A 22,574-nucleotide genomic window follows, 5' to 3' on the forward strand; every position below is an offset into this window, starting at 1 on the left:
GGGATGCTGGCCTTCAGGGCAGAGTGGCAAAGAAAAAGCCATATCTGAGACTGGCTAATAAAAGGAAAAGATTAATATGGGCAAAAGCACATAGACATTGGACAGAGGAAGATTGGAAAAAAGTGTTATGGACAGACGAATCGAAGTTTGAGGTGTTTGGATCACACAGAAGAACATTTGTGAGATGCAGAACAACTGAAAAGATGCTGGAAGAGTGCCTGACGCCATCTGTCAAGCATGGTGGAGGTAATGTGATGGTCTGGGGTTGCTTTGGTGCTGGTAAAGTGGCAGATTTGTACAAGGTAAAAGGGATTTTGAATAAGGAAGGCTATCACTCCATTTTGCAACGCCATGCCATACCCTGTGGACAGCGCTTGATTGGAGCCAATTTCATCCTACAACAGGACAATGACCCAAAGCACACCTCCAAATTATGCAAGAACTATTTAGGGAAGAAGCAGGCAGCTGGTATTCTATCTGTAATGGAGTGGCCAGCGCAGTCACCAGATCTCAACCCAATAGAGCTGTTGTGGGAGCAGCTTGACTGTACGGTACGCAAGAAGTGCCCATCAAGCCAATCCAACTTGTGGGAGGGGCTTCTGGAAGCATGGGGTGAAATTTCTCCCGATTACCCCAGCAAATTAACAGCTAGAATGCCAAAGGTCTGCAATGCTGTAATTGCTGCAAATGGAGCATTCTTTGACGAAAGCTAATTTTGAAGGAGAAAATTATTATTTCAAATAAAAATCATTATTTCTAACCTTGTCAATGCCTTGACTATATTTTATAGTCATTTTGCAACTCATTTGATAAATATAAGTGTGAGTTTTCATGGAAAACACAAAATTGTCTGGGTGACCCCAAACTTTTGAACGGTAGTGTACATTGAATTAATACACCTGAACAAAAATTAAATAATGTAAGAGTAGTAAAAGGGATTGTTCATATTACAAAACCCCATCTTCTCATGTGGATTTATTAGAATAACAAATTTAAAGGTGTTTTACTAGTTTTATGTAAATCATGCTTAATCCCTGTGTAAAGTTCTACAATTTTGTAATTTTGTTTTAATTCCTCACCATTCATGCTGATTTATTCAACTCACAGAGCACTGCCTACATTGCATACAATTGAAGTATCCACTTCCCAGCTGGGAGCAGGACTAGGTGCCGTAAATACTGATTCTTGAAAAAGGTGAGGAATTGAAACACAAGTCTTTGAAAAGTTAGGTAACTTTCTTTTATAGTGATTAAAGCGTACCTAACTTTTCAAAGTAAGCGTTCATGTATGTGTAAATGAGGAATAAAACCATACCTCACCATTATGTGTCTTGTATATGGCATTTTTTTTTTAGCAATATTTTCCTCTGTAGGCTATATCTCTAATTCTCATTTGTCCTTGAGCTGCTGCGTGGAGCCTAACTGCTATAATTTCCGCCCTACAACTCAACCATAAGGAATGGAACATCCTGCTTCCCAATCTTCTTGTGGCACTCCCTCAGAAGCAGCACATTAGCAGCAGTACTGAGCAGTATAGCTGTGAATTCAGCACTGGGGAGAGATATAAAACTGCAGAAGAAACTCTGTGTGTGGGTCTCCCTGCCTCTTCCTCACTCTGCTCCTGCTCTCTCCTCCCCTCTGTATAGACTTCTATGGGCAGCATGTAATCTGATCCCTCAGTGAGCTGATAATCCATCTCATCTATCAAAACGGTTTTTAGCAGTGAATTGAGAGTGAATGATCAGTGCAGGGGGGGGGGGAGCCTGATAAGTGGACAAAGAGGCCTTTTTCTCTAATAAGATGTATTAGAAAGTTTCGTATATTCGCGAGTACTATTGATTTACACAAACTTTGTTACAAAATTAGTGACTTCTTATGCTTTATTTACATAAAACCGGAAAACCTCTTCAAACCTTCTTATTCGCCATAATCTGTCTTTTCCATGATTGATGTTTAGCCCCCTGGCTACATGTTACATTAGGGTATGTGCACACGAGAACTGACTTTTACGTCTGAAAAGACAGACTGTTTTCAGGAGAAAACAGCTGTGTTGTTTCAGACGTAAAAGCTCCTCCTCGCATTATGCGAGGCGTCTTTGACGCTCGTAAATCTTGAGCTGCTCTTCATTGACTTCAATGAAGAACGGCTCAAATTACGTTGCAATGAAGTGTCCTGCACTTCTTTGCCGAGGCAGTCATTTTACGCGTCGTCGTTTGACAGCTGTCAAACGACGACGCGTAAATGACAGGTCGTCTGCACAGTACGTCGGCAAACCCATTCAAATGAATGGGCAGATGTTTGCCCACGTATTGTAGCCCTATTTTCAGACGTAAAACGAGGCATAATAGGTCGTGTGAACCCAGCCTAACTGTGCATGACAGCCGTCAAGAAGAAGTAGGGAACGAGCTCACGTGCTGGGTCCGCTCCATACTCAGCGGGTGTCTGCTGTAACATTCAAATCCGCAACTTTTGGCAAATTCGTCCCAAATTTGATTTGTGTAAAATCTATTTGCTCGTCTCTAGTACAGTCAATACTGTAGATGCTTATTTCAATTTGGCAAATCTATTGACAAGCACATATGCTCCTCCAGACACAGTTCTTGAAAAACAGTTAAAAAAAATATTTCTATTTTCAAATATAAAATATATTTTAAAAAAAAGAAACCTTTTCCCATTTTTACCCTAAATTAATGTAAAAAAATAAATAAATATTAACATAATTGGTATCGCTGCATCTGTAAAAGTTACACAGGGAATGCTGTAAAACAAATAAAGAAGAAAAAAAAAATGCCAGAATTGCTATTTTTGGTCGCCTTACCATCCCAAAAAAAATGGAATAAAAAGTGATCAAAAAGTCACATATATCCCAAACTAGTACGACAACAAACAATGGCTCGCTCCGTAAAAAATAAGCCCTTAGACCGCTCAATCGATGGAAAAATTAAAAAATTATGGCTCCCAGAATAGGGCGACACAAAACAAATTTTTTTTTTTGTTTCCTCCTTGTAAAGTAGTAAAACATAAAGAAACTCTATAAATTCTGTATCGCCATAATCGTGTCGACCCGTAGAATACGTTTGGTAAAAGCAACATTTAAGCTGTAAACGCCATAAAAATGAAAACCCAAATAAATTATTTTTTTTCAGTTTCCCATTACTTTCTATAGTACCTTTAACCCCTTAAGGACACAGCCTGTTTTCGCCTTATGGACCAGGCCATTTTTTTCAAAACTGACGTCACTTTATGTGGTGGTAATTTTTGGAATGCTTTCACCTATCCAAGCGATTCTGAGAATGTTTTGTCGTGACACATGGGACTTTGAATGTATCGACCAAATTTTACCACTAACTTAGTGTTTATTTGTGAAAAACACCAACATTTAGAGAGAATTTGTAAAAATTTGCAATTTTCTCAATTTAAATGTATCTGCCTGTAATACAGATAGTAATACCACACAAAATAGTTACTAGTTCACATTTCTCATATGTCTACTTTATGTTGGCATAGTTTTTTTTAGCATTGTTTTATTTTTCTAGGACGTTACAAGGCTTAGAACTTTAGCAGCAATTCCTCACATTTTCAAGTTTTCTCGCTGCGGGACAACTGACCCGTACTGTAATCATGTTTTCAGTACGGGACAGTTGTTCCACGGAGAGGCAGGGACTCCTGGCGTCGTATATAACTATGATGCTAGGATCCCAGATCCCTGCAGTGTGTTCGGTCCGGGACTTGCGGCCGAAGTACTTTCCGTCCTTTACGGACCGAATATGCTCGTGTGAATCCAGCCGAACACAGAAGGTTTTACAGAGATACTCAATATTTATTGCCCAGGTTCTGCAGTTTTTCTAAATATCTCACATGTAGCCCTAGAGTGGTAATGGACTGAAACACAGGCCTCAGAAGCAAAGGAGAACTTAGTGGATTTTGGGGCCTCTTTTTTTATTACAATATATTTTAGGCACCATGTCAAGTTTGAAGAGGTCTTGTGGTGCCAAAACAGTGGAAACCCCCAAAAAGTTACCCCATTTTGGAGACTACACCCCTCAGGGAATTATCTAGGGGTATAGTGAGCATTTTGACTCCACAGGTTTTTTGCAGAAATTATTGGAAGTAAGCCGTAACAATGAAAATCTACATTTTTTTTTCAATAAAATGTAGGTTTAGCTAATTTTCATTTCCACAAGAACTAAAGCAGAGAAAGCACCCCAACGTTTGTAGAGCAGTTTCTCATGAGTAAGACAATACCCCATATGTGGTTATAAACGGCTGTTTGGATACACTGCAGGGCTCAGAAGGGAAAGAGCGCCATTTGACTTTTGGAGCTCAAATTTAGCTGGGATGGATTGCGAAGGCCATGTCGCATTTGCAAAGCCCCTGAGGGACCAAAACAGTGGGAACACCCCAAAAGTGATCCCATTTGGCAAACTAAACCCCTCAAGGAACTTATCTAAGGGTATATTTAGCATTTTGACCCCACAGGTGTTTTGCAGAAATTATTGGAAGTAGGCCGTGAAAATTAAAATCTACATTTTTTTCCAATCAAATTTAGCTAAACCTACATTTTTTCCATTTCCATAAGGAGAAAAGGCACCCCAACATTCATAAAGAAAACTCTCCTGAGCACAGCAATACCACATATGTGGTTATAAAGTACTATTTGGTATTCATATTTTGCTGGATTGTTTTGCGGCGCCATGTCGCATTTGCAAAGCCCCTGAGGGACCATAACAGTGGAAATGCCCCGAAAGTGACCCCCATTTAGAAAACTACACCCCTCAAAGAACTTATCTAAGGGTATAATTTGCATTTTGACCCCACAGGTTTTTTTGTCTGAATTTATTTGAATTAGGCCGTATTTACTGGTATTTCAATTTATAATGTGGGTGTACATATGTGTAAGTTGTGAAAGCAAATCAGTATAATAAAAGGGAACATAAATAATAACATTTATAATTCATAGATATGTGGTAATCCTTGAAGCAATCCCTTATGCACAGGCCAGGTTTTTTGGGGCATGTGTCGTACTGATAAGTGGTGTCCCATCTTATGCCCCTTTTGTTACACACTCTGCACCTTTTTGGGATCTTCTCTTCTTTGCAGTTTGGGGAACGATGCCGGCAAAGTGTTGCCCTGTACAATACAGGCACCCTCGCTTTCAGCAGATGTGCTTGGGCCCTCCCCTGCCTGGTTTTCAAACACAAGCACCTTGATAATCTCCTCTTGAAAATTAAGGAATGCCCCTGTTCGGCCTGCACATTTGGATAACACGTAAGCATTATACAATGCCATCTGTACCATGTGCACGGCCACCTTTTTGTTTTTCTCATGGCACTATAGGGCTTCAGCACTTGATCTGAGAGATCAACCCCTCCCATGTACTTGTTATAGCCCACGATGCAATCTGGCTTGTGGGTCACTGTTGTGGTATCTCGTACAGAGATTGGGGTGTTGCCGTTCCTATGTATTGTGGTCAAGAGAAGGACATCCCTCGTCCTTCTACTTGACGAACAACAGGTTCTCGCTGCATAATGCCCTGCTCTCAATGAATCTGACACGTCGGCCAAGGAGGGTTTTAGGGAGGCCTCTCTGGTTTTTGCGCACCGTGCCGTATGCTGCAATATTTCTGGTGGAGAGGTATTTAAATAGTGGGATGCTGGTGTAGAAGTTATCCACGTAAAGGTGATAACCCTGGTCCAGCAATGGGTGCACCAAATCCAACACTATTTTCCCACTAACTTCCAGGATGGTGGGGCATTCTGGGGGTTCATCCCTAGAGTCCTTCCCTTCATAAACCCGAAACCTGTAGATCTACCCTGAGCTACTCTCTCATAGTTTGTAATAGACCCTTATAAATTTTAAGGGGATAAAAATTTACAATGTCCTTTTGGGGAGTGTACTCTTTTTGAAATTTGGTGCAGAAATGATTAATGACTGGCCTGATTTTGAATAAGGCGGTCATATGTGGGGTCATCACGGGGCGGGCACTATGCATTATCATGCGGTAAATTGGAGGTGTTGTACAAAACATCTGTACTCCAGTATTACCTGATATGCGGCTTCTTTACTAGCCCCATATGCAGCACAAGGCCCCAAAATTTTAGCATCTCCGCTGCATCTACAGGGGTCCACTTGAAGGGTCTAGCATATGATGACGTGGGGTTCTGGGCAATAAATTGCTGGGCATATAAATTGGTCTGGGCCACCATTAGATTCACTAAATCCTCCCTGAAAAAAACCTTTAAAAAATCTATTTCTGTGAGGCCTTCAGTGTCAAAATGAGTTCCTGAGCTGCCTATGAACTCAGGGATCTGAGGCTCATAATTCTCGGGGGGGGGGGTTCACACGGGATCACCTATCTTGGGGGTTGCCTTAGCTGATGTCCTAGGTCGCCTTTGCGGTGGCTCCTCATCACTGGATGATGAGGAGGAGGACAATATGTATGGGGTGAATTCCTCTTCTCCCTCGCTGGTGCAATCAGTGTCAGGATGGCATATGCCTCCTCTGCTGAATAGACCCTTTGGGATGATTGGGACATTTTTATTAGGGGGGTGGGTAGTGCTTGAACACGTGTAACCCTGACTTTATTTTTACACAGGGGTTTGTGTGTGTTGTGCTTTTACACGTGTATTTCAAAATTGCTGGAAAAAAAAAAGAGCAGAAATAAAATAAATGTTTAGAAAAAAATTGAGTTTCTAACAATTTACTGAACAAACTTCAGTAACAAAAAATTATGCCAATATAAGACTGTAAAGAATTTCCTGACTACCTGACACAAACTAAAATTTTGTGACGTTGAATCTGCTAAAAAAATTTATAAAAATGTAGTATAAAAACTACTGCAGCAAATTTAGGCTAAAACTATAAAGCTACGCTATGTAAAATTTAGTGAAGAACTTCAGTAAAAAACTGAATGTCCGTCACTAACTGATGCTAAATCTGTAACGCTATATATTAGTGCTAAAAAATCTGTAGTATAAAAATGATACTGCAGTCAATTTAGACTAAAACTATAAAGCTACAGTAACTTCTGACACTAAATGTAACACTATTTTAGAAAAAAATGTAGTATAAGAAATATACTACAGTAAATTGACACAAACTTTAGAAAAATTGTATAGCTAAAACTACCTAAAATGCTATGTAATTTTTTTTATTATAAAATAGACGCTAACCTATATGTCCGCTACCCTAACGTCCTGCCTATGCAGGTACTAGCTACCTCTAAACTACCGCTACCCTAACGTCCTACCTATACCAGCTACACCTAACTATATTTTGTTTAACTTTTTTTTTAAACTTTTTTACAGTTTTATATATTAAAAAAGGACCAAAAAAAACCTGCGGCAATAAATTACCACTGAGGCTGATTATGGACTCAGCACTCAGTGGCGGCAGGGCTCACACAAAAAATGGTGCAGTAAAAAGAGGCACAAAATGAAAAACTGCACTAAAAAATTAGCACAAATGCCGATCAGTGATGGCGGTCACTGATCAGCGCTCAGAGGCTGCAAGGCACACACACGGAAATGGTGCTAGCAGAATTATGAATCAGATGTCGGTCACTGATCAGCACTCAGTGGCCGCAGGGCGCACATACGGAGATGGTGCAAAACTGACAAAAAAAAAAAAGTCTTGTGACAAAAATTGCTGATCAGTGATGGCGGTCACTGATCAGGGGCCACAGGGCGTACACGGGGTAGTTGGGGGGGGCGGGCTGGAACAGGGTTTAGGAAAGGGAAATTTAGGAATCACTAGTGCTGCTGCTAAAGAAAAAATAATTAGCAGCAGTAGAGTTGATGATGATGATGATCACAGTCAGTGATCACACAGCAAGATGCAGAAGAGGACGATCGCAGCACAGAAGGCCTCAGCAAGGGTAAGTACTCGGTTCACAGACTATTACACCAGCTCTGCTCACCGTTCCTAACCGGAATGAGGTGGGCAGAGCTGATGCAGGGTGTTTGAAACACCCACCATGGCTACGATTGGTCGGTTTATGCAGACCGACCAATGGTAGCTATCGGGGGGTGGCACCATCACTACTGCCTTACAAGTACATGGCAGGGATTGGTGCCATCCTAGACAGCACCAATCCCCACCACATCACTGTGCCTATAGCCACAAAAAAGCCACGATTGGCCAGTCTGACCTGACCGACCAATCACAGCGATCATCAATGCGTGGGGGGCGCGCCACCCCCCTGGGCCACGTGTAAAGATGGCCTGCTGTCAGGGACAGCCGCCATCTTTACTCTATCACTGTGTCTTTAGGCATGGTGACCACTTAACGCTCCAACGTACCCATGTGTTGGATTACGTTAAGCACCTAACAACAACAACAACGTACCCATACGTTGGATGTCGTTAAAGGTTAATGATGCCATTAAAAATAACTCGTCCCGCAAAAAACAAGCCCTCATACTGCTATGATGACGGAAAAATACAAAACATATGGATTTTGGAAGGCGGGGAGGAAGAAACAAAAATGAAAAACAGAAATTGGCTGCGTCTCCATGGGGTTAAATATACAGACATAAAGTAACATAGATTGATCAATGTCTGTCTGACTATGACTCACCTGCCATGTCTTGGACATACGACTCACTGCTGTGTTACTAAGGCCAAACATAACGGCAAAGAAAGAATTCAGATTTTTCTGCTCCTTAAGACTGCAAACAAGGAATAGTAATTAAAATTCATAAAACTGTAATCAAAGCTAAGAAGCTCATGTTATGGAGATATGGAAAGATTAATCACTACCATTAGTTTTGCTTGGAGTAAATATTAAACATGACATTTCTAAAAAAAGATCGGTCTACCTGAACGTAACCACATCTCTAATCCATGTTGAATGGGCTATGGCTCTTGCAGTATATCAGCGTGCCTCCAATTATATTGGGGAAAAAAATTGGTTTTTTTTTGTTTATGCATCATCTTTATTATTTATTTTTAAATAATGTATTTGTTAATGCTGCATTATACATGGAGGCAACATGTGGCACCATACGCTGGCATATGGGTCCATAATATAGATCTGTCTCCATGTGTGGCCATACAGGGTCCATGCTTTACCATGTGCACAAGCCCTTACAACTGAAAGAAGTAGTAATTAACAAAAGAAAATTATCCAAATCGTGAAAAAGAAAAAAATGTTCACCCCTGATGGAAGGCACTCCTGCACTTGTAGATAGAATTCAACTAGAATCCCAGTTGGGACAGGATGTTAAATAAGCTATGTCATAAAATTGGAATAAAAGCTACACGTTTTGACCCTGAACCAGGGTCTTCCTCAGGCTTGAAAAAAGTGAGAGGTAGAAAGAAATTTCCCTCCTTATATGTCCATCTTGACCTGAAAGCACTTCTAGGTCAAAGGGCTTGGTTACAGTTCATGGTGGAAGCGGTTTGTTCGTATTACCGTCTTAACATTGATACAAAAGATAGATATCAGTGAACCACTACAAAACTACATACATACATTCTTAAAACATTAGTCATATAATACAAAAAAAATTTCAAATCATTACTTAAAAGACATTGCTAAATAAAAAAAAAAAGAGAGAGAAAGGTCTAAAAAGTATTGACAGACAGCTTGAGGCAAAAAGAGCAATTCTATTAAGCTACGTTCACACAGGGCTGATACGCAGAGTAAAGGTACACAGCATATCCTCCCTGGTGGCCGCAGGGAATTCCGAACTAAAAAGCGCCCCAAATTGTGGTGCAGTTTTTCGGCCGGAATGTCTGCTGTGGGAAACTGCACGTTAAAAACATGATACTGAAAACATGATTACAGTACGGGACAGTTGTCCTGCAGCGAGGCAGGGACTCCTAGCATCGTACATAAGTATGATGCTAGGAGCCCAGCTCCCTGCACTGTGTTCGGTCCGGGACTTGCGGCCGAAATATGTCCGTCAATTACGGACATAATTAGTGTGTGTGCACATACCCTCACTCTCTCCATTCTGTTTAATGGGAGTCCTGGAAATAGATGAGCAAGAGCTTCTCGGCTGTTTCCATAAATTCCCATTGAACAGAATGAGGATAGCAGCACGAACGAGCGATCCATCCTCCACTAGACCTCACCTGGATTCAGCGGCCGCGGCACCTGGCAAGACGGGGGTCGGGAGACCCCTATTCGCGATATAGGTGCCGGTCCCAGAGGTGGGACCCGCATCTGCATCTATTAGACATTTTCCTGTGGATATGCCATAAATGTCTAAGATGGGAAAACCCCTTTAAGGTTGGTGTGGGCCATGTTCCAAATTTTGCTTTGGGGTCCAGAAGTTTCAAGTTACGCCTCTGGTGACAACTCCTTTAAATTTACAGCTCTATAGAAAGAAATTGTAAACTTCTATCTATCATTTAGGTCAAATGGGTAACAAAGAAGAATTCACAGTAATTGACAGAAATTACGGTATGTAACATTTGCAAAAGGTACAGTATGTTAGAACCGCATGTTATAAAGCAGATTAAGGTTTCTACAAATTTGTTCAGGTGGTAAGCAACAGTGGAAGAGCACTGCACAAATATTAATATTGGAAATGGCCACTTACTGTGCTGCCAGCTTGATGAATTTCCGCAAGAGAAGTGCCCTTCTCTCGTCATCTTGGCACAGACAGACTTCAGTTGCCACCCAGAACTGCACCTCATTAAATCGTCTTATAAACCTCTCCAGATTAGCAGTTGTGCTGTTACGGAACCTCTGTTTCCCGAATGTGTGATAAAGTAACTCCCCCTAAGTAAACACATTGAGAACTTATTAAAAAGTTCACTACACATCTGGACTACTGTTCAGAACAAGAAACAGGCTTTACAGCTATGTGACACTTAGGGAGATAACAGAGACGTAACGGAGGCAGATTAGAATAATGATCCTCGAGATGGGTAATAAACGTCTCTGACACGCAGGATCCACCTGTAATCCATCACATCTAAGTTTATTACTTGGATGTGATATCTAAGTTATGAATTTAGGTGTTATGGATAACGGGTGGATCCTGCGTGTCTGAGACGTTTATTACCCATCTCGAGGATCATTATTCTAATCTGCCTCCGTTACGTCTCTGTTATCTCCCAAAGCACACTGACTGACATTTTTATATATAAAAAAAAATCCTTTTCAAAGGTTTCATAACCTTTTGGAGAGCCTTTTTAAGGATCAAAGTTTGAACACTAGTATGATACCCCGAATGGCCACTTTAGTAGTCACATCTTTCTGTAGAAAGCACTTTGCTCTCAGAAAAGCCTGACTTATTTGTGGCAGGGACAGGGGTGTACACACAAGTCATAGGACCCCATAAAAAAAAAAACTTAATATTGGCCCTACCCCCCACTCAGAGCTCTGACAAATTTGATAATATTTTATTAAGTAATGTTCATGGTAATTTTTTAACAACAGATTTTTTATAGTGGGATCTCTGTTAATAACGATCCACCTCGTGGTGCGGTGTGCAGCATCTCTCCCCTGGGTAACAGACTTATCAACAGGATGCCTGTCCTCTTGCTCAATCTGCCCTGGGCTAAAAACACTACACGAAACCTTTTCCAACACTTTCTAGGTAGAAAAGTGGAGGAATATTTTAATAAACAAAAAGCGCTCTGCAGACCTCTGAAGCCTCGTCAACTCTATCCAACTAATATATTGGAAAGAGTAGAACAGGTGCTTCATAAATATGGTGTTAAGACGAAACACCATATTTTTCATGTATCCCTTGATAAAACTCTGTCTGCGCCCACCACGAGGGGAACCTTGGTTCATATGAATTCATGCTGCTGCTATTGAATGCAATGCTAGTTGTAAAAATCTCTACGCAGTGAGCGCCCCCTAGTAGTAGCTGCAGAAAAATGCAATGGCTCTATGTGTCGCTGGCCCCTTCTCACCACACCTAATGTAGTTGTGTGGGATGCCTATATGGTAAATAATCCACTGGACATGGATTCCACATGGTACCTGAAGCATTTCCTAAAAACTCATTTCTCAATGACGACATGATCGCAATAGATTATAACATGTTTCAATCAACGCAGTTTACCTTTGACATTATAGCTGTGAGATTGTCTGACAATTATGTCCATAACCGGTACAGATGTAGCCAGTCAATATTATTAAAAAAATGCATTTATGGGAACAACCATTTGCTAAACAATAATTCTATATTTGCAAATAGTGACGTTGAACGAAAATATCCTTACAATATTGAATAGAAATATTATATTAAGGCCCTGTTCACACTGAGTTTTTGCCGCAAAAACCGCAGCAAAAAATGGCCGAAATTGACTCCCATTGATTTCAATGGGAGGTGGAGGCCTTTTTTTCTACAGCAAAAAAAACGCTCGCTGTGAAAAGCAGCGACATGCCCTATCTTGAGGCGGTTTCCGCCTCAAAAACCCCATTGAAATCAATGGGAGAGATAGCTAACAAAAAGCCTAGAAAAAACGCGGCACAAATACGCAACACCAATTTAAAAAAACGGAGCTGATTTTTCCAGGCAGAATTTTCTGCCTGCAAAAAACTCAGTGTGAACATACCCTAAGATGGAGGTGCCACATGCATGAAAAGCAACTACTAATATATACTGTACCTGGTGAACACTCTTAAAGAGATTCCAGTCATTTTCTGTCATGTGATGTGCAAGGTCCTTGGAGCTGATGAGATCCAGAATGTCATAGCTACTACTTCTTGCTCCCATTTGCTCAGGTAAAGGAGTCTTAAAGAATATGAAACACAAAAAAAGGAAGCATTGGTTTTTGTTTTTTTTGTTTTTTGGTGTACTATGCAAAATATAAAGCTGGAAATATGGACAGTATGGCGGACCAGCATTTAGCATTGCTGCCGATTGGTGCTTGGGCATATTTTGTTGATTCATGATTAGAGCAAGAAAAGTGGCAACTAGTGACATATCTCCAAAACTGCACATATTAAGTTAAAGTCATCATCAAAAGTTATAGGGACTCCAAATGTGTAGGACATACTCACCAGAGTGGTCATGTCTTGAGAACTACAGATAAAAAGTCGTTCATTTACTCCTAGAGAAGTGAAGAAACCGGTGTCCTCATGTTTCAGGCATACTTTTTCTACCGCAGAAAAGAGAGCAGGTGACTCAATAAATGTAGTTCATAATTTTTCCCTGTCCTTTAAAAAAAAATGTGACATTCAATACAGAATGTTTCCACTCACCTCCACAAGAGTTCACTTTAACTAAAACTAGGTCTCTATGGAAACCATTCATCATGGCGAGCGACGATATCACTTCTTGAACAGTAGCATTTACCGCGAACATAGAGGTAATGCAAGAATGGTCTGGTAGATATAGGTCATAGGACACTGTAAAAAAAAAAAACATATCTTCAAGAGAAGGAAGATGTACATTTGTTTTATTTATTTCTTTTTATTAGCAAAGTACAAACATATAGAGGAAATTTCTTACATTGTGACCATTGGGGGAGCCCACACAATGTGTCAGTCCTCCAAACCTCAAAATCATTAAGAATTCATAACCTATCATACCCCCCTAGCCCATTGCCCCCTCCACATTTACTTGTACTGTCACACCATCAATCTTTCCACAGAGAATTTTTATAGAGTATGTATGTATATATATTTGTAAAAAAAATTATTGTCCAATTTTATTTCTCCTTTTTTTTCTTTTTCTCCTTCCTCTTTTCCCATCACATTCCTACCTTTTTCTTCATGGAGTTGACCACCAGGCCCCGTCATCAATATCAATATATTATTGGCATCTCGCCGTGGTCTAGAGGGTGAGACGAGCCAAACTCCACCTATCTAGGAGAGAAGGCTAGATCCCACACCCAGTCCTCCACTTCAGGCCGTGGGGAACTGTATCTATATATTTACATTGATTGATTTATTTTACCGTCGCCTTACTTATTTTTTTTTTCCCCTCTCATCTACACAGTCCAGATGCCATTCTGAGGGGACATTGAGCTTTAGCTAAATTTATCCCACCCCATTGTATACGATCAATCCCTAAGGCCCCATGCACATGACCGTATTTTTTCCCTCCCGTAAATACGGGTCGGTTGTTACACATTTTTAACCCGTATTTACGGACCCGTGCCTGTAAATACGGGTCCGTTGTCATCCGTATTCCACACGTATTTACGGACCCGTAAAAAAAAGGGGGCTGGAAATGATGTCACATGATTGCTCAGACGCCATTTTCTCTGCTTCTCTTTATTCAAAACTTGAGATCACCTGACGTCGACTAGCAACGCTCCTGTAATTACGGGTGCACACATGTAGCCACCCGTAATTATGGGAGCCCCATAGACTTCTACGGGCCTGCCCGTGCCGTAATTACAGCCTGAAATAGGACATGTTCTATATTTTTCAACGGCCTGGGCACCTTCCCGTACGCAAACGGGAAGGTACCCATGCCCAATAGAAGTCTATGGGCCCGTAATTATGGGTGTTTTAACGGTCGTGTGCATGGGGCTTTAACCGTAGACTCTGGTTTGGTAGCCTCTTCACACGAGACTCCCCCATCACAACAGAAAGATACAAGTCAGTCCGATCCTGTACAAAAAAAAAAAATCTATATATAAACAGAACCACTTTTTTCCATTACTTTGAGGCCGGATTTACACGAGCGTGTGCGTTTTGCGTGCGCAAAAGGTACTTAACAGCTCCGTGTGTCAGACGTGTATGATGCGTGGCTGCGTGATTTTCGCGCAGCCGCCATCATTATGACACTCTGTTTGTATGTTTGTAAACAGAAAAGCACGTGGTGCTTTTCTGTTTTCATTCATACTTTTTACTGCTGTTGCGCGAATCACGCGCGTCACGCGGAAGTGCTTCCGTGTGCTGCGCGTGATTTTCATGCACCCATTGACTTCAATGGGTGCGTGATGCGCGAACAACGCACAAATATAGGACATGTCGTGAGTTTTACGCAGCGGACACACGCTGCGTGAAAATCACGGACTGTCTGAACGGCCCCATAGACTAACATAGGTCCGTGCGAGGCGCGTGAAAATCACGGACTGTCTGAACGGCCCCATAGACTAACATAGGTCCGTGCGAGGCGCGTGAAAATCACGGACTGTCTGAACGGCCCCATAGACTAACATAGGTCCGTGCGAGGCGCGTGAAAATCACGCGCGTTGCACAGACGTATTACACGTTTGTCTAAATAAGTCCTAAAGGTGTTGTCCAGGATTAGAAAAAGAGCCCCCCCCCCCCGATTGCCCTGAAGAATTGTCTGATGTTTTCTAAGACTGTATCAAAGTAAAATCCAATCCCTTTCAAACTCTAACGCCAAGCCAGCATGTAATGTTAAACTGACAGCAACAGGGAGGGATAACCTCAGTGCATTTTGGGAAGGCTGCCTGCAAGGCACTATGATGAATCTCTCCTGGGATCATGTGATCCTTTTTGTAATTTGTAACATTTTACCGTAATTCGTGCACCACAAACCCCCAAAAATTCAGAATTCGTCAAATCCAAAACTTTTACAAAATTCTGACTGAACCCAATTTCTTTAGAATCTACTTGCTCATCTCTAGTGGCGAGTCCTCAACAAATACATTTAGTTCTTGGTACCCTCCGTACACTGGCATCGAGATATCATTGATCTGCATACAGTATATAAGGAAAGGAAAATTTAATTGCACAGATTTTCTTATACTGTAGTTTTGTTTTCTTGTCTATTGGAGCCATCAGACAGCCCTGACTGATCGCAGATGAAATGCGATGCTTATTATACATCTGATGCATTTATATATTGATTAGTTAAATTTGTCTATTGTACCTTTATCATGGGCCTGGATAGTGTATGAATTGCCAGACTGATCTTCATCTTGAATAGACAAAAGACTCCCATAGTTAGAAATCTAGTCAAATAAAATAAAGATTATGTTATTTAAAAAAAAAAAGTACTAGATCCATGCTATTCTATCCAGCCAGCACTGATATTATTTATGGTCTATAGTGATGTACTAACACAATGAATTGTTATGGAAGCTCAAGCCTAGAAAAAGTATAAGATATCCCTTAAAGGGTACTGCAAACATGTGGCTGGGTCATTGTACAAAATACAAACTTTTTACATTTTGTCACCCTTTTTCCCTCACTCCTCTTGTTTGAATTAATTTGATTTGTCACTATGTAATGTCTGATTTTGTCTATGCTTCTGAATTGTAAAGTGCTGCGGAATATGTTGGCGCTATATAAAGATTATTATTATATTATTATTATTATTATTATTACCTTTATTTGAGGAGAAACGTTTCCACTACTAATCTCCATTCTGTAATGAGATTTAAAAAAAAAAGTTTTTCATTAGAGGCAATATCTGTGGTATTCAAGTTTTTACCTGTGTCCCTGCAAAACTAGTTGTATCAGCACCATAAGCAAGAAATACAAAAAGTATAGGCCACATCTAGCACCCATTAACCCCTTAATGACCGCCGATAAGCCTTTTCACGGCGGTCATTAATGGGCTTTATTTTACAGCGCCACCATTGCACGGCGCTGCATTAGAATAAAGTAAACAGGGTAGGGAGCCGTCAAATCTCCCTGCTCTCAGCTGCCAGTGGTAGCTGAGGGTTGGGGGCGTCCCTGCTCGACCGGGTGAGATCGATATCAGTATCGATTCTCACCCGTTTAACCCCTCAGATGCGGTGCACATTAGCGTGCACCGCATCTGAGTGGTTTTGGAGAGAGGGAGCTCCCTCTCTCTCCCACCGACACCCGGCGATAAAATCGCCGAGTGTCTATGTCTCCGATGGCAGCCGGGGGCCTAATAAAGGCCCCCAGGTCTGCCTGTAGTAAATGTCTGCTAGGTCATGCCAGAGGCATGACCTAGCAGATGCCTATCCGTTTTAAACGGACAGGCAGTAATACACTGCAATACAAAAGTATTGCAGTGTATTATAATAGCGATCGGAGGATCGCATAGTGAAGTCCCCTAGTAGGACTAGTAAAAAAGTAAAAAAAAGTTGAATAAAGTTAATTAAAAAAAATAATGAAAAACCCACTTTTTCCCTTTACAAAATGCTTTACTATTAAAAAAAACCACAATAAAGCAAAAAAGTTACACATATTTGTTATCGCCGCGTCAGTAACGACCCCGACTGTAAAGCTGTTACATTATTTAACACGCACTGTGAACGGCGTAAAAAATAAAATAAAAAACAATGGAAAAATTGCTGTTTTCTGTTAATCCTGACTTTAAAAAAATTTGATAAAAAGTGATCAAAAACTCGGATCTACTCTCAAATGGTACCAATAAAAACTACAAGTCGTCCCGCAAAAAACAAGACCTTATACAGCTATGTTGACGCAAAAATAAAAAAGTTATAGCTCTTCGAATGTGACAATGGAAAAATGAAAAAAATGGCTTGGCCATTAGGGCCCAGAATGCAAGCAGGGGGAAGGGGTTAAGAGAAGATGCTAGTTCACATTTCTCTGTCATGAAAGGCCACAGCTATAGTTCATTTATAATTTTGTTGATTTTTTTTTTAAGCAAAATATCTCTGTAAACATTACTGAAACAAAATATTCCTCTTAACTATATACACATAGCGGCTCTTACATTTTCTCCTAACTATATACAAATAGCATCTCTTAAATTTCCTCAGTATACACACATAGTTGCTCTTAAATTTGAATACCACCAACATTGCTATAAATAAACCACAAATAAGTGAAAGGGGTTGTCCGCTTTGGATAATCCCTATTTGTTAGAAGTGTCCCTTGACAATCAGCTGATCACAAAGTGTCCCCCTGCTGGGACCCCTAGTGAACAGCCATAAACTGTGGGGAAACCTGGCAGCAAGTGTTCAATTCCCCTGCAGCGCCACCACAGGGGAAATTAAGCATTACATATTACCCATTAAATGTATTGTTTGTGTAATGTAGGAAAGGTCCTCCAGAGATAGACACTTTTTGTAACCACTCACCACTTCGAACAATAGTTGAGAATCCTGAAGCTTGACGGTCTTAGTAAGCTCTAGGATTTCACCTAGCAGGTTACATTGTTGGGCTCGGTTCACATCATATTTTCCTTTTACGTTCAGCGCATATGCCAGGGAAAGCTCCTGATGTACTATACACGCCAAACCTGAAAGTCTGACTTAGATCACTCTATACCGCGCGGCATACATTTTTTTACGGTGGTCCACCGTATAGGAATGTGCAGTAGATTGTACTCTCCTATACAGCAAAAGGAAGATATTCATATGTATATCTGCTCAGCAGGTGCCAAAGGACACTCTTTAGGAATCCTCTGAGTCCATAGTGCTAGAGACCACATTGATCATTTTCATCCAAGACCGACCATGTTAGGCATAAAAGCTACTTACGTTCTTGTCTTCCTTCGATCCTGAAAATTTTCCTTCACGCATATAAGCAAACGAGGATCCGTGCTGATGTATTCTGAGATTTTCTAAGAAATAAAAAGTGAACTGATAGAGTAAATGTCTGTATCTAACTGTGACTGTTAACAAAATCTCAATATTTAAAGTAATTAAGGTAGCTGAATCTTAACATATTCACTTGAAGAAGAGATATAAGGTATAATAATAATAATAATAATAATAATAATAATAATATATGGCTTTCTTGTAGAGTAGTTTGAAGAGCCTTACTGTTTAACTTATTATACCTAGATAAGTCCATACCTCTAGAAAACTTTTTGCACTTGGCTCTGCCTCCAGCAGTCGACCATAGAGCTCTACCCAGAGACTGACAAGTCGCACTATATTCTGCCTCTTGTGGAGAGAATATATGACCTTCTCAGGCTCAATAACTTGAGATGGCTCCATATTGAATCTGAGGTGCTGTTAAGGGTCCATAGAAAGCAAATACAATAGGAGCTTCAAGCTATGCTTATGTGATAGGGTCCCCAATTACTGGCTTATTAGACTTCTCAACTTCCAGGAGGGAACAATAATCATGCAACTTACAAGCTACTTCAATTTATAGTTCTACAATAGAGTAAAAGTAGATTGTAAACCACCTTCTACTGTAAGGCTACATTCACACGATTGTGACAGATTTACGCGCGTAAAAAACTTAATCTGTCCGTGTGCGTTGCCTTTTTGCATCCGTGTGCTTTGTGTGTGCCATGTGTTTTTCACGCACTTGCAAGCACTTTTTTTTTTTTTGTTCAATGTAATTGATGTGTGAAACACGAACAGCAGACAGATATGCGTCGTGTGCTGTCCGTGGTTTTTGCGCACCCATCGACCTCTATGGGTGACTATGTGCATGAAAACGTACTAATATAGGACATGCAGTGAGTTTCGCGCAACTGACGCTTGCTGCGTGAAAACTCACTCATGTGAATAGCCCCATTTTAATCAATGGGGCCATGTGCTGTATGTTGTTTCCACGAGAATCACGCTCGTCTGAATGAGCCCTAAGGGTCCTCTGTATGTATGATGTATATGATGTATACGACTGCATGGTTTTACATATCTCATTGCTGTTATATTCATTTTAACCTTGTATTCATAGTGTATCTATTGATTAGAGAACATAATGGGTTCCTTATGATCAACGCATCTAGATACATTTTAAATGTATTATTACATTCACATAATAATTTTCCTTAGCACAAACTTTTATTAATTTATGTATTTGAGCTATCTACCCAGTGTATAGTAGGAAAACCAATAACATGGTAATTAAAGGATACTGATGGAGCAATGCTTGGCATAGTTGATTTGTTGGCATGAATACACTGTGTGTCAGTAGAAATTCCCCAGCAAATATGTCTAAAGTAAAAAATAAAAAAAAAACATATATATCAAGAAGGCATTCAATTATTATGAAATTCCCAGCAATAAAGTTGATTATTTATTTTAAAGCTTTATGAATCGTTATTTAAACTACTGCTAAAATAGCACTTCTGCTGGCAGTCAGTCCGTTTATTACAGAATAGTTCAATATGGGTATGGAGCTAAAATAAAGTTATATATAAATATATATTTATTTCAAATGCATTGTAACGTGCATTGCGCACTTAGGGCCAGTTCACACTGAGTTTTTTTACATGTCTTTTGACGCGGAAACCGTGCCAAAAAACGGCCGAAAAAGCCGCCCATCGATTTCAATGGGAGGCGGAGGCGTTTTTTTCCCGTGAGCGGAAAAACTGGCTCGCAGGAGAAAGAAGGGACATGCCCTATCTTCGGGCGTTTACGCTTCTGACCTCCCATTGACATCAATCGGAGGCAAAAGAAGCGTATTTCGAAGCGTTTTTTGCCCGCGGCGCTCAACGGCCGCGGGCAAAAAAAGGCAGTGAAAATCGACAAGCAGGCAGAGCTAAATCTGCCTCAAAATTCCAAATGGAATTTTGAGGCAGATTTTCCTCCGACAAAAAACTCTGTGTGAACCCAGCCTAAGAATACAAGGGACTGTAACTTCTCTACATTACTCCTAGTGCTAATTGGAAGTAAGTGCCCTACTGTATCACCTATTGCCAGTAAAATATTTTTAATCACTTATGTCATGTCACTGAGATAAAAAAAAAAAAAAAATAGACCTATCATTACCTTCTGGGTTATTGAGAGATGAATCCAACCTCATTGTTTCCAGCAAATGTTCCAGAATTTTATCAGCCGTTCCAGACATAACAGTGTACCTTAAGACATGCATTATAAAGTTAACAGTAGCTCAACTAATAAATAAAACTGCTGATCATTATTTCCCAAGAAGAACATGTTAGATACTCACTTATGATTTCCAGCCACTGAAGTCTCTAAGTTGTTCCCAGATAGCTGAGAGCTTTTCTCCAGAACTAATACCACTTTATCATGTTCCTTTAGACGCACTGTGTTGGCTTCTACGTCCTAGAACCAAGACCATAAATTTATGATTATACTTAGTACATATTACACTTAGTTAATAAGAATGAAGGAAATATACAATGTCTCTATTATAAGTTTCAATTTACTAACCCTAAGAATCCGGTTAAAGTCATGCTTGTCAACTCGTAAGAAGTGGCAGTTGTCGTCTCTCAATACTATGCTAGCAGCTCTTGGGGCATCATTGACCAGAGCCAGCTGTCCAAAGTCATCTCCTTCATGAAGTGTAGTGACCAAACCCTGATGTAAAAAAGATTATTCTGAGGGCAAGTATTGGCATGGAACCAAACCTGTGCCTGTAGGACTCAACAGATATGTAGATGGAAATCGACTCACTTGTTGCCTACTAGGAATCATAGTTATGTACATAACATGGAATTAGGGAAGGTAGCATAGCTATATGCCCATATGTCCTATAGGGAAATACAGTTTGTACGTCATAAAAAAGTGTTTTGTTTTTTACTAAAAAATAAATTTTATATATATATATATATATATATATATATATACTTTTTTCTTGTTTTTGTAAAGCTGTATGGGTATGGAACACACCGACGATAGTTGGGTCTTTGTATGGATGGTTACCACAAATATGTTGATTTCTTTGAGTATTATCTTTTTGGGTTGTATGTTTTAAGCTCAATAAATCTTTAAAAAAAAAGTGTTGCCCCAATCTGGATCCCCCTTTATGAGCCAGACTAGAGAACCACTGCAAATGATGGCTTCTGCAGTATCGCATTCAATGCAACCATATATTAATCTAGAACAAAAAAACAAATAAAGTGGATTTTGATATGGTTGCTACAATGTTGCATTTAAAAAAAAAGAAGTTCATTACAATATTCTAGACGTGATACAGTGACACTGACCTTGCCATGAGTAACCACATTCACAGAACCCTTCCATATAATGTACCAAGAAGTGCCTTTATCACCTTGGCTAAACACTGCAGAGTAAAATAAACAATGAAACAAACTTCAAATTTTATATAATGCCAAAAAACAATTCTAGAAAACTATAATCACTACGTACAGTAATAAGCACTAAAATTATTGCTCACAAAAGCTGTACAACTACATTCAGCACAAAGCAACGTCCAAAGGATTTTAATGTGACGTTTTAACTTTGAGTATCACTAGCCATATAAATAGCAAATGTGAAATCCAGCATCTTTAATATACAATATAACCTTTTTTGAGGCTTTTCTTATGTTTTCGTTTGCTTTTAATCTGTGCAGTAATGGTAACATTGTTTTCTATCTAAAGACAGACCACAAACTGCCGTTAACAGATTATTATTAAGTATCTCCATTTAGTACTTTGGTGCAGAATAGTGACGTACTGTGAATGGGCAGGGGGCTGTTCGCTTAGATGTAGCCAAGGGGGTGTAATGTAATAAAACAAAAAAGAGGCATTACTTACCGAGATCCCGTGGAATTCCAGCATAGCCACTCCAGTCCTCCCTGCTGCAGTTTGTTGACATGGCTGCAGTAAAGACGTTCCTGTGTACCCTCGGTATATGGCATGGGGCTACTGAGGCCAGTTATTGGTTGCAGCTATCACGTGGGAATACGGGCACGTCATTGCTGCAGCCATGGCAACAAACAGCGGTGGGGAGGACCTGAGCGGCTGAACACCGAGCGATCTCTTGGGCGAGTAATGCTTCTTTTTTTTATTTTACTGCACGCTTTCCCCATGGCCACATATCTTTTAAACTCGGAAAACCCCTTTAATGACAACTTTTACATCCA

At 40.2% G+C, this 22,574-nt stretch overlaps 1 protein-coding gene across 1 annotated transcript in view; it reads right to left on the reverse strand.

Moving 5' to 3' along the window:
• Nucleotides 1–22,574, reverse strand: part of RAPGEF3 (Rap guanine nucleotide exchange factor 3) — a 113,377-nt gene that overhangs the window by 9,507 nt on the left and 81,296 nt on the right. The window contains exons 8-21 of the mRNA XM_075850124.1: nt 21,694–21,770; nt 20,918–21,064; nt 20,694–20,809; nt 20,513–20,601; nt 19,657–19,735; nt 18,638–18,788; nt 18,320–18,402; nt 16,224–16,263; nt 15,766–15,847; nt 13,173–13,319; nt 12,972–13,069; nt 12,577–12,702; nt 10,549–10,730; nt 8,577–8,667 (exon numbers count right to left, since the gene is read on the reverse strand). Coding sequence (XP_075706239.1) covers nt 8,577–8,667; nt 10,549–10,730; nt 12,577–12,702; nt 12,972–13,069; nt 13,173–13,319; nt 15,766–15,847; nt 16,224–16,263; nt 18,320–18,402; nt 18,638–18,788; nt 19,657–19,735; nt 20,513–20,601; nt 20,694–20,809; nt 20,918–21,064; nt 21,694–21,770 — 1,508 coding nt within the window. The remainder of the gene's footprint in view (nt 1–8,576; nt 8,668–10,548; nt 10,731–12,576; nt 12,703–12,971; nt 13,070–13,172; nt 13,320–15,765; nt 15,848–16,223; nt 16,264–18,319; nt 18,403–18,637; nt 18,789–19,656; nt 19,736–20,512; nt 20,602–20,693; nt 20,810–20,917; nt 21,065–21,693; nt 21,771–22,574) is intronic.

The sequence above is a fragment of the Rhinoderma darwinii genome, chromosome 2 (assembly GCF_050947455.1).
Source record: "Rhinoderma darwinii isolate aRhiDar2 chromosome 2, aRhiDar2.hap1, whole genome shotgun sequence".
NCBI classification, from domain to species: domain Eukaryota; kingdom Metazoa; phylum Chordata; class Amphibia; order Anura; family Rhinodermatidae; genus Rhinoderma; species Rhinoderma darwinii.